Source organism: Archocentrus centrarchus, chromosome 21 (genome assembly GCF_007364275.1).
Source record: "Archocentrus centrarchus isolate MPI-CPG fArcCen1 chromosome 21, fArcCen1, whole genome shotgun sequence".
Lineage (NCBI taxonomy): Eukaryota > Metazoa > Chordata > Actinopteri > Cichliformes > Cichlidae > Archocentrus > Archocentrus centrarchus.
Window position 1 is genome coordinate 34,154,996 of NC_044366.1, and position 14,258 is coordinate 34,169,253.

At 39.3% G+C, this 14,258-nt stretch overlaps 1 protein-coding gene across 1 annotated transcript in view; it reads left to right on the top strand.

The window, feature by feature from the left end:
* kcnh3 (potassium voltage-gated channel, subfamily H (eag-related), member 3) overlaps positions 1 to 14,258 on the top strand; it is a 171,392-nt gene that overhangs the window by 99,025 nt on the left and 58,109 nt on the right. Inside the window, exon 2 of the mRNA XM_030757821.1 lies at positions 6,912 to 7,145. Coding sequence (XP_030613681.1) covers positions 6,912 to 7,145 — 234 coding nt within the window. The remainder of the gene's footprint in view (positions 1 to 6,911; positions 7,146 to 14,258) is intronic.

Sequence of the window (14,258 nt, forward strand, 5' to 3'; positions counted from 1 at the left end):
ATAAAAAGGACTTAGAAATGCTTAGGAGATGTTTGATTCTGTCATGAATGCTAAAAGTTTTTGTTGTGTGTTTATGTCAGCAAACTGTCTGCTGCTGTTTCCTTTTTGCTGCTGCTGATTTTTTCTCAGTCCATACCTCTGCCATCAAGTACTGTAGCTCACATCACCAAGTGTCAAAAATATGCAACGAGAGCAAGCTTTGTTGAAATTTTCGAATGTGTTGCCTCATATACTGTGGCTATAAAGCAGCGATTTACTGCTGCCACTAGGGAAGCATGAAGTGGAAAGGGAAATGGAAACAATGCCATAAACGCCATAAATCTTGTGATGTTTTAACCAGTTGGAGTTTTTCACACACTGGTTACTGTACAGACTCTCACCAGGCAACTGCAGTTCCCTGCAGCCTGCTTCATTTTCTCTGTAAACAAGTAATATTTAAGATTTATTTAAATTTATTTTCCTTTTTTCTTATCTGTCATTTTTTTGTCCTCCAGTTATGACTTACCAAAACTCAAACAAGCTCTTGAACACAATGATGTCAGTGATAAAACAGACTACAATAATTTCAAATGGGAAGAAGTGCAGAAGTACATGAAACTGCAGTTCCTCTAATGGTCACTCGAGTCTTAAAACATTGCTCAATCTCCACAGAATCCACAGAAAAGTGAATGGAAGTTTAGTATATTCATGGATTAATCACTTACTTTGCAATAACAGCAAAGTATGTGTTTCTGTGTATTGCAATTTATGAATGAAGGCATGCTAGACAAATTTGTTAGCCTCAGCCGATGACTCAGCACTCTTCACTCCAGCAAAACAACATGGCAGTGCTCAAAACGCTAATGTTAAGGCTTTAAGTGCAGAGTATAGAGGCGGTGGGTGATACCATGGAGGCAGCAGCCATCTTTTAATAACCTGACTATAAAATAACAAAGGTTTTTTTTCTTCAGCAGTGTGTCCCTTTTCCCTCAAAATATAAAATTATAAAAATTCCCTAAAATGTACCTGATGCTAAAATTTTCCCATAGGAGAAACCCACCAGCTCCACCTGCTGCCTAAAATGTCTCATTCGTGTTCAGCTGAAACCTTTACTTTGGGTGTGCATGAAATCTAGTGGACACATTATAAAATATAAATGAATGCTGAGGGAGCAACCATTTCGTTAATCATACAAGGACAGCAGAGTAAAACAAATTATTACATAACAAAGTATTCAAGGTCAGAAGAAGCACTTTTTCATTTGTAATTCAAAGTGCAGACAGCTCTGTTTGATCTCACAGCGAGCAGCAAGATGGCGAGAGAGAGACAGCAAGACATTCATTAAAGGTGGCTCTGAGTTTAGAAATGAGGCAGAAAAGAGGAATGACAGGAAGAAGCCAACAAAGTAATACTGAGCAGAGGTTGGCAAGTGATGCTAAAGATCATCAGATTAAATTCTGATTGATCACTTCTAGCCCTCACCTAAACTAGCGGTGACAGTACATGGCACGAAGCCAACACAGCTTTTCACTATAAACTTTACAACAATAATGCAAAATACCCAATTTATCCTTCATCTACTGTCCGGTACAACCTTAAAATAATCCAAAGTTAAATTAGGACACCACATGCTTTGAATTTTTAGAATGATCAAATTTCTCTTGCTGAGCAGTTCTTACCTTTCAAAATTAATCTCTCATCTTTTATTCCTGTTCTCTGTTTCATATGTCTTGAGAGCTGTTATCACACATAACACAGTACAGCTACCTTTAGCTAGAAAGGCAGATTGCACAGGAACAGTTTGTGTGTTTGGACATATTTGTCAAGGTGTTTGAAATGCTGCATTTAATTAGCTGCCACTTAGAAGAAGGAAAAAAGTACACCTATTCAGTAACACTTCCCTTCTGTAGCACAGGATACATGCTGAGGTTTTGCTATTGTCGATTTTGTTGATATCTGCAACATGAAGCATGGGTCTGTGATGGAAAACAAGGATGTGTGCAGGAGAAACTGTGGGGTGGCAATACTTTCTGAATCCCCATGACCCCATTTAGAAGGAATGCAAGGCTGCAGCAAACAATTGAATTCAATTCAATTCATTTCAATTCAATTCAATTCAATTCAGTTCAGTTCAATTCAATTCAATTCAATTCAATTCAATTCAATTCAATTCAATTCAATTCAATTCAATTCAATTCAGTTCAGTTCAGTTCAGTTCAATTCAATTCAATTCAATTCAATTCAATTCAATTCAATTCAATTCAATTCAATTCAATTCAGTTCAGTTCAGTTCAGTTCAATTCAATTCAATTCAATTCAGTTATGTTCAGTTCAATTCAGTTCAATTCAATTCAATTCAATTCAATTCAATTCAATTTTACTTATATAGTGCCAAATCACAACAAATAGTCACCTTAAGGTGCTATATATTGTAAGGACAAGAGCCTACAATAATTGCAGAGAAAACCCAACAATCAGAATGACCCCCTATAAGCAGCACTTGTTAACAGTGGGAAGGAAAAACTCCCGTTTAACAGGAAGAAACCTCCAGCAGAACCAGGCTCAGGGAGGGGCAGTCATCTGCTACAACCAGTTGGGGTGAAGGGAGGGAGACAGGACAGAAGACATGCTGTGGAAGAGAGCCAGAGATTAATAATAACTAATGATTAAATGCAGAGTGGTGTATTAACACACAGAGTGAAAAGAGAATGAATGAATGAAAAAGAAATAGTGCATCATGGGAACCTCCCAGCAGCCTTGGGCCTATTGCAGCATAACTAACGGAGGGTTCAGGGTCACCTGATCCAGCCATAACTATAAGCTTTAGTAAACAGGAAAATTTTAAGCCTAATCTTAAAATAGAAAGGGTGTCTATCTCCCGAATCCAAATTGGGAGCTGGTTTCACAGAAGAGGGGCCTCATTTATTGAAGGTACTCTAATACAATTCTGGTCTACTTTAAACTCTGCAAACAATTCGGGGGGGGTTCATCTTGATGTCAGTTCATAAGGTGAGAGTAAATCTATAATGTAGACAGGAGCTTAAAAAAATTAGTAAAAGTCTGAAGTCAGTTAGTTGGTGTAGTCTAACACACATGGGGGTGGTGCTGGCCTGTCTTTCTGAAGTTGTTAAAAGTCTGGCAACCAAGGTTTGAACTTGCTGCAGGCAAAAGATGGCCTTTTGGCTTAACCCCAAGTAGAGGGAATTACAGTAGTGCAAATATGACAAGATGAAATAAGAATGACTTTTTTCAAGGTCCATTTGAGTTAAAAAAAGAATAAAAGAGTGGTTCTTAGGCGATGAAAGCAGTACTTTACAACCTTTCTGAAAGGTCTTCGCATAAGTTTGCAGCTAGTGTGTGACTTCTAGGACCTCAAAGACTCTACAACTTTGTTGTTGTTCTGTGAATAACAATAATAAATGGCATTTCTGGCATTTCTGTAGCAAATGCAAAAACCCAAAAAAAAAACAAAAATAAAGTGAATATAAAAAATGGTACAAAAGGAATGACACTGTAAAAAAAAAAGCTGTTCTGTAAAAATACATTTTAATTATTGATTTCAAAGTAGATACTGAGTGTGCTAACCTCTTTTTTTCTCGTAAAGAGCTCTAGCACTAAACGCTGCCAGATTTCCTTTCATATTGAGTCAGGCTGTGCGGCAACAGTAAAGAAGGTCTGGACTGAGCAACTTGGTTTCTCAGGCATGACTATAATGTAGGTGGGAAGGAGTTTTCATTTGACAAAAGTCGAGCAGAGTTGAGTGAGCTGAAGGCTGGAAATGGACTTTTGGCTGAAATCTGAATACAAGACATTGCAGTAGCCCAAATGTGATTTCATAAAGGTATGGATGGCTTTTAGTAGGTCGGCTATAGAGATGAAAACTTTTGCTATATTTCTTAGTTGTTTTTTTCTGTCACTACCCATCAATAGAAAATTTTGTTGCATGTCATCCACTTACCAGTGGAAGTTAGCAGTGTTTTTGTGAATTATCTGATGCAAGGGAAGTATGGAGATAGATAATGAAATAGGACTGAGAATTGAACCCTGGGGAACACCACATAAGAGGAGGACAGAGTATGAGGAGATTCCTTTGGTTTAAACAGAAAAATTTGTAGGCAAAACCAGGCAAGAATAGTGTCCCTGATACCAACACAGCATTCAGGGAAAATCCATCCATCTGCTTTCTTCTGCTTATCCTGCTCAGGGTTGTGGGGGAGCTGGAGCCTATCCTAGCTCTCATTGGATGAGAGGTGAGGTACACCTTGGATAGGTTGCCAGTCTATCACTCTTACATTCGCACCTACACCCAATGTAGAATCACCCATTAACGTAACCCACACACATTTTAGGACTGTGGGAATGAGCTGGAGTGCCCATGCAGACACAGGGAGAACATGCAAACTCCACATAGAAAGACCCAGCCTGGATTTGAGGCCAGGTCCTTCTTGCTGTGAGGTGACTGAGCTAATCATTACTCCACTGAGCTGTGGTTAGCACTGTGGTGGTGGTGGACAGAGAGAAGGAATTCGGCAGGTATTCTAAGTTCACCGACATATAATTTGAGCAAATTCCTGGACTGATATGTCCATTTGAATGTATGCCCCACCCCCACCCCCCACTTGTATAGACATAGTCAGTTAAACATGTATCCTACTTTCCTTAATGTTCCTTTCTTGCTCATTGGATGAAGTTTCTTGACTCAGCATTTCCTTTTGAGCTGCCTTTCAATTGAGCTCAAAGCAAAACAAGCACACACAAACACATCTCATTATTACACCATGAAATATTTATTATGGGAAGGGTCCCTTGGGCCACCAGAACTGATGGATCCATGAGAATGACTGAGCACAAAGTAATAAATAGTGCATTTTAGAGTGTTTGCCTTGCTACACGACTAGGACCATTAACTGAATACGCAGTAGCAACATTTTCCACTTGGTCTTTACGCACGCATGCACACAGACTCAAACACATGCACTCTTCAGTTGATCACCAATCAACAGCCAGAGCGTAGCTGTGGTTGTAATGTGAACAATATATTATGCAGAGCATGGTCCTGCCTGTACATCAGAGTGTTAGTTGAGGGTACTCATAACGTGGTATTGATGGCCTCGATTACTGAAAACTCATAAGGTTTTGTGATGACTCTTGACAGTGTTTACTTCACCCGATCAAATCTCGTTTCTGATCTGTGAAGGTTCCTCATTCTGGAAGGCAGCAGCCTTGCTTCCAGCAGTGTTTCTCCTCTCTCACAGTGATGCTGCTTTCATGCGCATCATTTGGAATAACCGATAGAAACAAGCCCAGTGGATTCTTTTGAGGATTGCAGAATGCCTGCAAATACGGCAGCGGGTTCTTTCTCTTTGAGGGTTTTAATGTTTATTATTGGATAGTGTTTGGATTCACCCTTCAGGTAGTTTGCACTATACTGTACTTTTATCTACCAAAATACAAAATGTCTTTAAAGTCTTAATGTTCTCCTCAGAAGTTTAGCCTCGGAAGAACTATGAAAGATTTAGATGAAGTGACAATAAAATTGTCAATTAAAATCCCAAATACTTCAACCACCAGACATAGAAATGATGCAATAATGAAAATCTTTGGACATGCATATGTGATCAAAATGTAAGAGCTTTATGTTACCTGTGTGCTATACTGTAACAGTTTATGATGTAGTTGTTTAAGGGACGCTGAGCAAACTGCCAGTCCATCACAGGGAACCACGCACTCTCACATCCAATTCTGAATCACTGATTAACTCATTAAACATGTGTTTGAACTGTGAGGGGAAGAAGACCCATGTAGGCACAGGGCGAACACACAAACTCCACACAGAAAGGCCCCAGCAGGTTGGAACCCAGAACATTCTTGCTCTGCTAAGCACTGAACCGTTGTGCTGCCTGTTAGTTTTAGTGCTAGTTTATTATTACTTTTTTTGATTATTATGCTATTTGTCAGTGGCAAAATTAATAATCAATGTGTCACAACCAGAATTCTGTCCCAGAAGTTTGGTGCTGTGGCATAGGGGGTTCCTTTCTCTCAACAACAGACTCATCTGGTGGTATTAAACTGGAATTAAAAAGTGTGTAAAGAGTGTAAAGACAGATTTTGGGAGACAAAAGTAAATCAATAAGGAAACATCAGTTTCTAGCCACAGAGACATTGTAACATAGCAAGGGCAGCTACTGATTCAATAACTCAAATTATTTTTTATGCATTTTATTATGCAACACAATCTTATTTTTTCCAAATTTGATTTACTCAGGCATTTTCTTACATTATATTGAATAGAAATTTACCAGATTTATCATTTATTGCCAGTTGTTGTGTACTAATTTTGCCCTTTTGAAAAAGTATCCATAATAAAATATTTCAGAGAGCTGTTTGAGATGAATTAAATTTAAAGATCTGGAGGGAAAGATTTCTCAGGCGGCAACAGCAAGCAGATCTCCTGCCATCCAGAGGCTGCGGGCTTCACAGCTGTAAGAAAGTGGAATATGTGGCCTATTATTATAGCAGATTAACTAACGTGATGATTGTCAATATAAATTAGTCTGTTTTGTTTACCAGTCCAACGGTTCAGCAGCCCAGCACTGATTGCAGAGCCAAAGCAGAGCCACGGTCACAGCTTTGTCATTCCAAGGCTATATTCACAATGACACCTACAGTCTGTCAGACACCAGCCGTTGAAGGTTTCTGGTGGCTCAGCAGATCCATGTTTATCATAAATACTAGTGGTCATAGCTCTTAGGGTTGGTGGATATGAAAACAGACTTTTTAGGGCTAAGTATGAAAATTCTAACAAAACATTACTGTAGATAATTGCTAGAAAAGTTCTAGTTTTATTTTGAAAGTTCTAATACAAAAAAAGAAAGTGTTTTTATGGTCAGTCATACTGATTGCTCTCCCCTTCCTCTCCTCTTTCTTTACAGACAGCAACTTTGTTCTGGGAAACGCCCAGGTGCAGTCACTCTACCCCATCGTTTACTGCTCTGATGGTTTCTGTGAACTCACTGGTTACGCCCGTGCCGAGCTCATGCAGAAGAGCTGTGCGTGTCACTTCCTGTACGGCCCAGAAACGAGTGATCGGTCAACGGCCCAGATCCAAGGAGCCCTGGACGAAAGGAGGGAGTTTAAGACTGAACTGGTCTTCTACAAGAAGGAAGGTGACCCCACATGAAAAAAGCTGTGTGTGTGTGTGTGTGTGTGTGTGTGTGTGTGTGTGTGTGTGTGTGTGTGTGTGTGTGTGTGTGTGTGTGTGTGTGTGTGTATACCGTTGTAGGTTTACTACTACTTTATATTTACCTCAGAAATTGCTGCAGAAGAAAATTAATGTTTTCTCACCTGCTATTCAACAAATAATGAGTGATAGAAAGGTCACTATAAACCTGCAGAACTGCAACTGCAGCAACTGCAAAGGGGGCTGATGCTGGAGAACATTTTCAAAGTGTTTTTTTTTTTAGAAAAAGGAGTGGATGCTGCTCAAGTGAACATTGGTCAACTGATCACACTGTGATTGTATTATTGTGGCACTGTGAACACGGCCTATTTAAGAAATCTTCCTGGTTAAAGAAAACAGACAAACAAGATGAACAACCGACCAAGATATTTTTAAAAATGTGAATTTTGTCCATAAGCACTGCATTTACTGGACTGTAAACTGAAACCTTTGCCAGCTATAACTTTATTGACAGTATGAAACTAATATCCAGCTAATACCCTTCAATGCCACCCAATTGCAAATGTCATATAAGGTATTCTATGTAAGTTCCTTTCATGTACCTACAGTTTCTGCTCTCACTGCACGCTGCATTGCAACCCAGCTCCACTCCATGTTGTCTTTTTCATGGTAACTCTGACTTAATCAGAGAGAGCACACAGCGGGCAGGAGCCAATGACGAAGACGCGACAGAGAACTAAGGGAAATGCCGACCATATATACACACACATCAGGGCAATCAGGGAAACAGGACACACGAGGGAACACAGCTGAACAGAATCACACACTAACTAGACAGAGAAAGCAAAACTGAATATCAGGCACATGACAAAAGGACTACCAAAGCAAAACAGAGACTCGGACTAAGATGCATAAACTTGATACAAAGACAGACTAAAGTCAGGGCACCAAAGACTAAACACAGACACGAGACCAGGACTGACCAGAACCTGCAAACAGAACTAACAAACTAAAGCCCTAGGAGCATAAATACCAAGGATCAAAAATTATAATACAAAAGGTACTGCAAACTGCTAAATCCAACCAAGATGAAACAGAACTTGAAAGTCTAAATCAGACACACTGGGTCCCAGACCCAGGGCCATGACAGGAAACTGTGGCCCTTGCTGTGTAAAGTTAACAATCTTTCATCTTGCACCTGCTGCCCCACATGTTCCACCAAACTACAATCCAGTCACATTCTTTAGCAGCCAACACTCAGCAAACAACTGATTTAGGCTTATGAGAATTAGCTAAATGAAGAGATGAAAGATAAAGTGTTTGTGCAGGAGAGAAAGAGAGCAACAGCCGAGCGGGAAAATGAGGAATCTTGAGGGAAAAGAAGCTAGTGAAAGGCCAGAAGGAGAAAATCCTTCTCTCCATTCATCCACTCGTTAATTGTTAATGAATCAATACTGTGTGTGAGCTGGCGCAGAGGCAAAGGCTCAGTCAAATAAATAATAAGGGGAGTGGGTGACATATAGATGGAAGAGTAACACAGGGAGATGAGGACACATCTGCTCCTCTGAGATATAAGCCCATAACAGCAGAAGGTTATAAAAAAGTGCTTCTAACAAACGCACACATCACAAATCAGAAGCGTTTCATGCTTTTGTCCGCTCTCCACTGGCTCTTATTAACATTTTAGCAGTTCTCCAGGGGAGCAAAGAACAAACACATTTGTATCCAGTTGCCTCACTCACATCACAACAGTTCTCTCCAAAGCTCCATTTTAGCACAATTTCAAAATTGCATTTTATACACAGTCATGAAATATTCATATCAACATGTTTTACAATACCCCAAGCTTCTCAGTAATCCTTTTAATCACAGGTAAATAAAACACGGGAACAACTCTGAAGAATAAAAATGAAAGCCGATCTATACTGTAATAAAAGTACTTTTGAGGTAATAGATGGAATATATCATAGTAAAGGTTTTAGAGATTAGTAGAATAAGTGATAATATCACATAACTGTAGTTTCCATATAAACATATTTAAATGATTAAGTACTACATTTTAAAAGCCAGGTGAGCATAGGAGAGGGAGAACACAAGTGTAATGACTGCAGAAGAGGGTACCACCATGCTAGGACCTACTCCTGGTTTGGGCCCCCTACTGAGTTACTTCTTGGCCAAGAAGTGACCCAGTAAATTTAACTCATAACTTCAAGAGTACAGAATAACCAAATCAAAGTTTCAGGACTTTCACACATTTATGTTCTTTTAAACGCATCAACCAAATGAATTTTATAGGACCAGCAATATCATGGGATAAAACAGAGTTTGAATGGCAAACTTTAGTGTCTGTGACAAAGAGTAATGCAAACAGGCACCCTCAATGTTTGATCTGTTTTCTGATAATTCACCCGAGCAGAAAAAGTGCATTTTAATTAAACTTTAAAGGATCGTGTCGCCATGTGGGAGAGGTGGCTCATCAAAACAAGTTATAGCACAGGAAAGTTCTCCTTTGCATTTTGATGCCAGGTGATGCCGGTTATCAGGCTCATCTTGTAGCTGTGATCCATCCATCCATCCATTTTCTTTCACTTATCCAGTTAACAGTTGTGGGGGGGCTGGAGCCTATCTCAGACGTCATAGGGTGAGAGGCAGGGTACACCCATCTATAGCCACGATTCTGCTCATGTCAAAAATAATTTTCTAATACAGTCATATTTGAACACTTGCAAATGTAGCTTGGCTGTGAAATGGAAAAACAACAGTGCTATATATAATTTGGGCAAATCATTCTGATTAAACAACTTTAGGTCCTGAAGATGTTTTTTTTTTTTTTCAAACGCCTTTCATTTTTAGCATCCACACAGACCTGAATCACAGAGGGATCACAGAGTAATTCTGAGGGGATCAGATGGGAGGCACAGTAACTGCTAACAGGCGGATCAATCTAATCTAAACTAAACTAAAAACAGCGTTCAAAAGCAGACGGTAGTGCCTCTTTAATGCTTTTGTTGTCTTTATGTTTTTAGTTTTTTTCTTGTTTTAATAGATTCCAAATGTGTCTCAGCAGTAAACTGTTTGCTTCTATCAGATTTGCAAAAAAATTATTTGGCATACTTCATTTTTACTATAAAGTAAAAATTTCCTCTGATCAGCTCCTCAAGCAGAAATAGAAACTGTTATTTTTTTAAAAATGCTATAAATTATATTAATCCTGCAAAGTATTATCACTCTTTGTCCCCAGAACATCATTCAAGTTAGGCAAGGAGAGGTAGAACAGAAGAGAGTACATGCTGTTTCCAGCACTGTTGTTTACTGGCATGTTCCAGTCAAACAGGGACAAATCTGGCCTCAATGTGGCTTATGTTTTTATTGAAGAAATCCTCCTACTTGTTTAAATGTATTATTTACATACATGATCCCCTTATTATTCTGGCACAAGTCTCAGAGCTGCAGGAAACAGTGTGCAGTGTACCAATTGCAGCCCATCACATCACAAATCAGAGCTTCAGATGAGTAACAGAAAACCAAAGCAGCTAGTTTTAGCCTGATTTCATGCATTTATGTGCCAGTAAGCAGAGGGCTTGCATTTCTTGTCTGGTACCCTTATATAAGACTAATGCAGTATTCACCATTTTTTTTCTACTGTCAATAAACCCCACAAAGAGACCAAAACCAGAAGTTGTCTGACCCATCAGTGTAGCCAGTCTGATATCTTACCTTTATGTGCCATTGAGCCACATTCATGTCCTAAACTGCTGTATTGGTTCATCTTCCATCAAAGCATTGATACTCAAAGATGTGTTTTATATTGAGTCACTCCCACACTCATCAATATCATGCTAGGCAACCAAGTATGTATTGCTTCAATCCAGTGTTATTTATATAACGCCAAATCACAACAAACAGTCGCCACAAGGCGCTTTATATTGTAAGGAAAAGACCCAACAATAATTACAGAGAAAACCCAACAGTCAAAACGACCCTTATTTGGAGACAGTGGGAAGGAAAAAGTATAAACAAAGTAAATAAGGTGAATGAAAAGAAACAGTGCATTATGGGACCGACCCCCCCCAAGCAGCCTAGGCCTATAGCAGCATAACTAATGGATGTTCAGGGTCACCTGATCCAGCCCTAACTATAAGCTTGATCATAAAGGAACGTTTTAAGCCTAATCTTAAAAATAGAGAGGGTGTCTGTCTCCTCAATCCAAGCTGGGAGCTGGTTCCACAGAAGAGGGGCCTGAAAGCTGAAGGCTCTGCCTCCCATTCTACTCTTCAGTATCCTAGGAACCACAAGTAAGCCAGCAGTCTGAGAGCGAAGTGCTCTGTTGGGGTGATATGGTACTATGAGGTCTTTGAGATAAGATGGGGCCTGATTATTCAAGACCTTGTAGGTGAGGAGAAGGATTTTAAATTCTATTCTAGATTTAACAGGGAGCTTTTAGGACAGCCTGATAATAATGAATTGCAATAATCTAGCCTAGAAATAAATAAATGCATGAATTAGTTTTTCACCATCACTTTGTGACAGGATGTTTCTAATTTTAGAGATGTTGCGCAAATGCAAAAAAGCAGTCCCTCGTATTTGTTTAATATGTGCATTGAAATTACTATTACTCCATGTCCATCAGCAAATGTATGTTATGCCTGACTGAGTTAAGTCTGCTAAAAGTGGTTTGAGAAAGTACTTTTAAAAGTATCAACTAATTTGTAATTTTTAAATATTCATACCTTCAGGTGGAATGCCTGTATTTTTTATCATCGACTCATTCTTTTTTCACCCAGCATTTGTGTAGTTGTTCACTTGTGAAACAGGTTGCTCATTAACCCAAACTAAGGTCAGAAAATAATGCAGCTTTCAGAATTATTAGCATCTTATAAGGAACAAATATGTCCGTCTATCCATCCATTTTCCTCCGCTTATCTGGGGCCAGGTCACAGCGGAGCAGCACAAGCAGAGAAACCCAGGCCTCCCTCTCCCCAGTCCTGTCCTGGGTCTGCCCTGGGGCATCCTCCCAGCACACCCCACCACCACCCCAACCCCCGACCCCGAAAATGATAGGTGGAAGAAGATGATTTAAAGGAAAAATATTAAATAAAATATATGTGTGTGTACCTGTGGACCTCTGCACGTCTTCAACTCACGACAGCATGTATATTCTGAGGGTATAGTTGGCAAAGAAAATCCATCCATGCTGAAAGGGCCCCGTGAACATAGTCTTATTAGGTCTACAATACACTACTCTGAATTGGTAATAAGATGTGATTGATAGCCTTTCAGCTTTAATTCAAAAATGACAAAAACACTCCATTTATGATTACAGATATTTTTACATAGTCCCTCCATTTTCACAGGCTCACAAGTAATTGAACAAGTGACTAATGAGTAGGTCTGAGGTGAGTTCCAAAAGCTGAATTTGCTTTTAGTTGCTGTTCGTGGGAACTGTGAATATGGTCTTCATGCAAGGGAAGGAGGTCAACATTAGCCAAAGCAGATCTGTGCCAGAGAAAGAAAGAAGCTAAATCAACATTTTGGTGCACTCTTAAAAATGTGAGCGTGAATTGGTGCAAGAAACCTGCCTCGAAGGTCATTGAAGTCAATGAAAGCAGATGATTGATTTTTTTTTTTCCATTTCTGAAGAAAAAAAAAAGCATCTGCAACAACAACACTCTTAAGGGCACCTCCATGTATGAAAATACCGATACACTGAATAGATTTGAACTTCTAGTAACACTGAATAACAGAAAGGCCAGATTAGATTTGGCTAGAAAATATTAAAAACATACCTGCCCGGTTCCAGAACAAGATTCTTCGAACAGATGGCACAAACATTTTAACTGGTAATAGGATGATGGGAAGATAAGACCATCGGGAAGAAAAGGAATGACATAAGGTTCAAGCAATAATGCTCGACCAGGCCCTGGGTCACTGTTGGTGATATTGGTGCTGATAGTAGGATGGATTCTAAAGTGCGCAGACGTGTACTCTGAGGTCAGATTCAGTCAAATGCTGCAAAGTTATTCAAAGTGCAGATGGAGAAATGACCCAAAGCACACTGGAAAATACAACCCAAGAGCTTTTTAATGCTTAGAAATAGAGTGTTTTGAAATGGGTTACTCACTTGACCTCAACCAAACTAAGATACTAACATGTTTTTCACTCACTGCAGAAAGACCCACAAGCAGCAACTCCAAGAGTACAAGAGTTCAGGCAGTGTAAAATTTTGTTTGGTGTCCAATTACATTTGAGCCTCTCAAAACAAAGACACTAAGCAGTTAATGCAAAAATCTTTGTTTAGCTGCTTGAATAAAAGTTGCAAGTCTAAACTTTGGTCACATTTGATTGATTCATTTCAAATTCATCCTCTTTCTGTATGATATAAAGACACTGTCCGAATGCTAATGCACTTACAAGCACATGGTCCCACTGAATGATCATTCTGGGAACACAGTGTCCTCCAAACTGTCAAGGCAAATCATTTTTACATTAATATTTGCAATGTTATAGCTGACAAAACCTTATTTAAACTTTCAAATATTAGATATGGGAATACATTTTGAGTTTATGCAAACCAGATGATCTTGATGGATATAGTGAAAGCTCAGTATAATATACTAGGTGCCCTGGAGTATTATTTCAGTTTGCAATATTAATCTTGTAGTTGTGGTTTAACCCAAACCACAATCTTTACTAAAACTGATTTAACAGAGCTTTTTAGCACATTTGACTGATCTCAGTCTCAGTCCACATCAGACGATGGCTCAGATTTGGTAAATCCCTTATGATTAATTTCAGGGCTATTTAAGCAACTTGAGCCTACCCACAGATGTAGAGTGTCTGCATGCAACTTTGCAACCCACGTCCACCCCAGCTCCTCTTTCATGATATTTCTAATTTAATCAGTGTGACTGATGACTGCTCTGTTCTGTCCATGCCTTTGGTTTTCTGTGGATGCACATGGGCAGTAATGTCTGTCTATTCTGCATTGTGTGCAGTTGTGAATGTAGATGGCAGCAGGCAATCAGGTTAACTCTAAGCATTGTTGGTCACATCATTAATATTGAGGTACCAGCATTCTGTGGTGGGTTAATTCCATTTT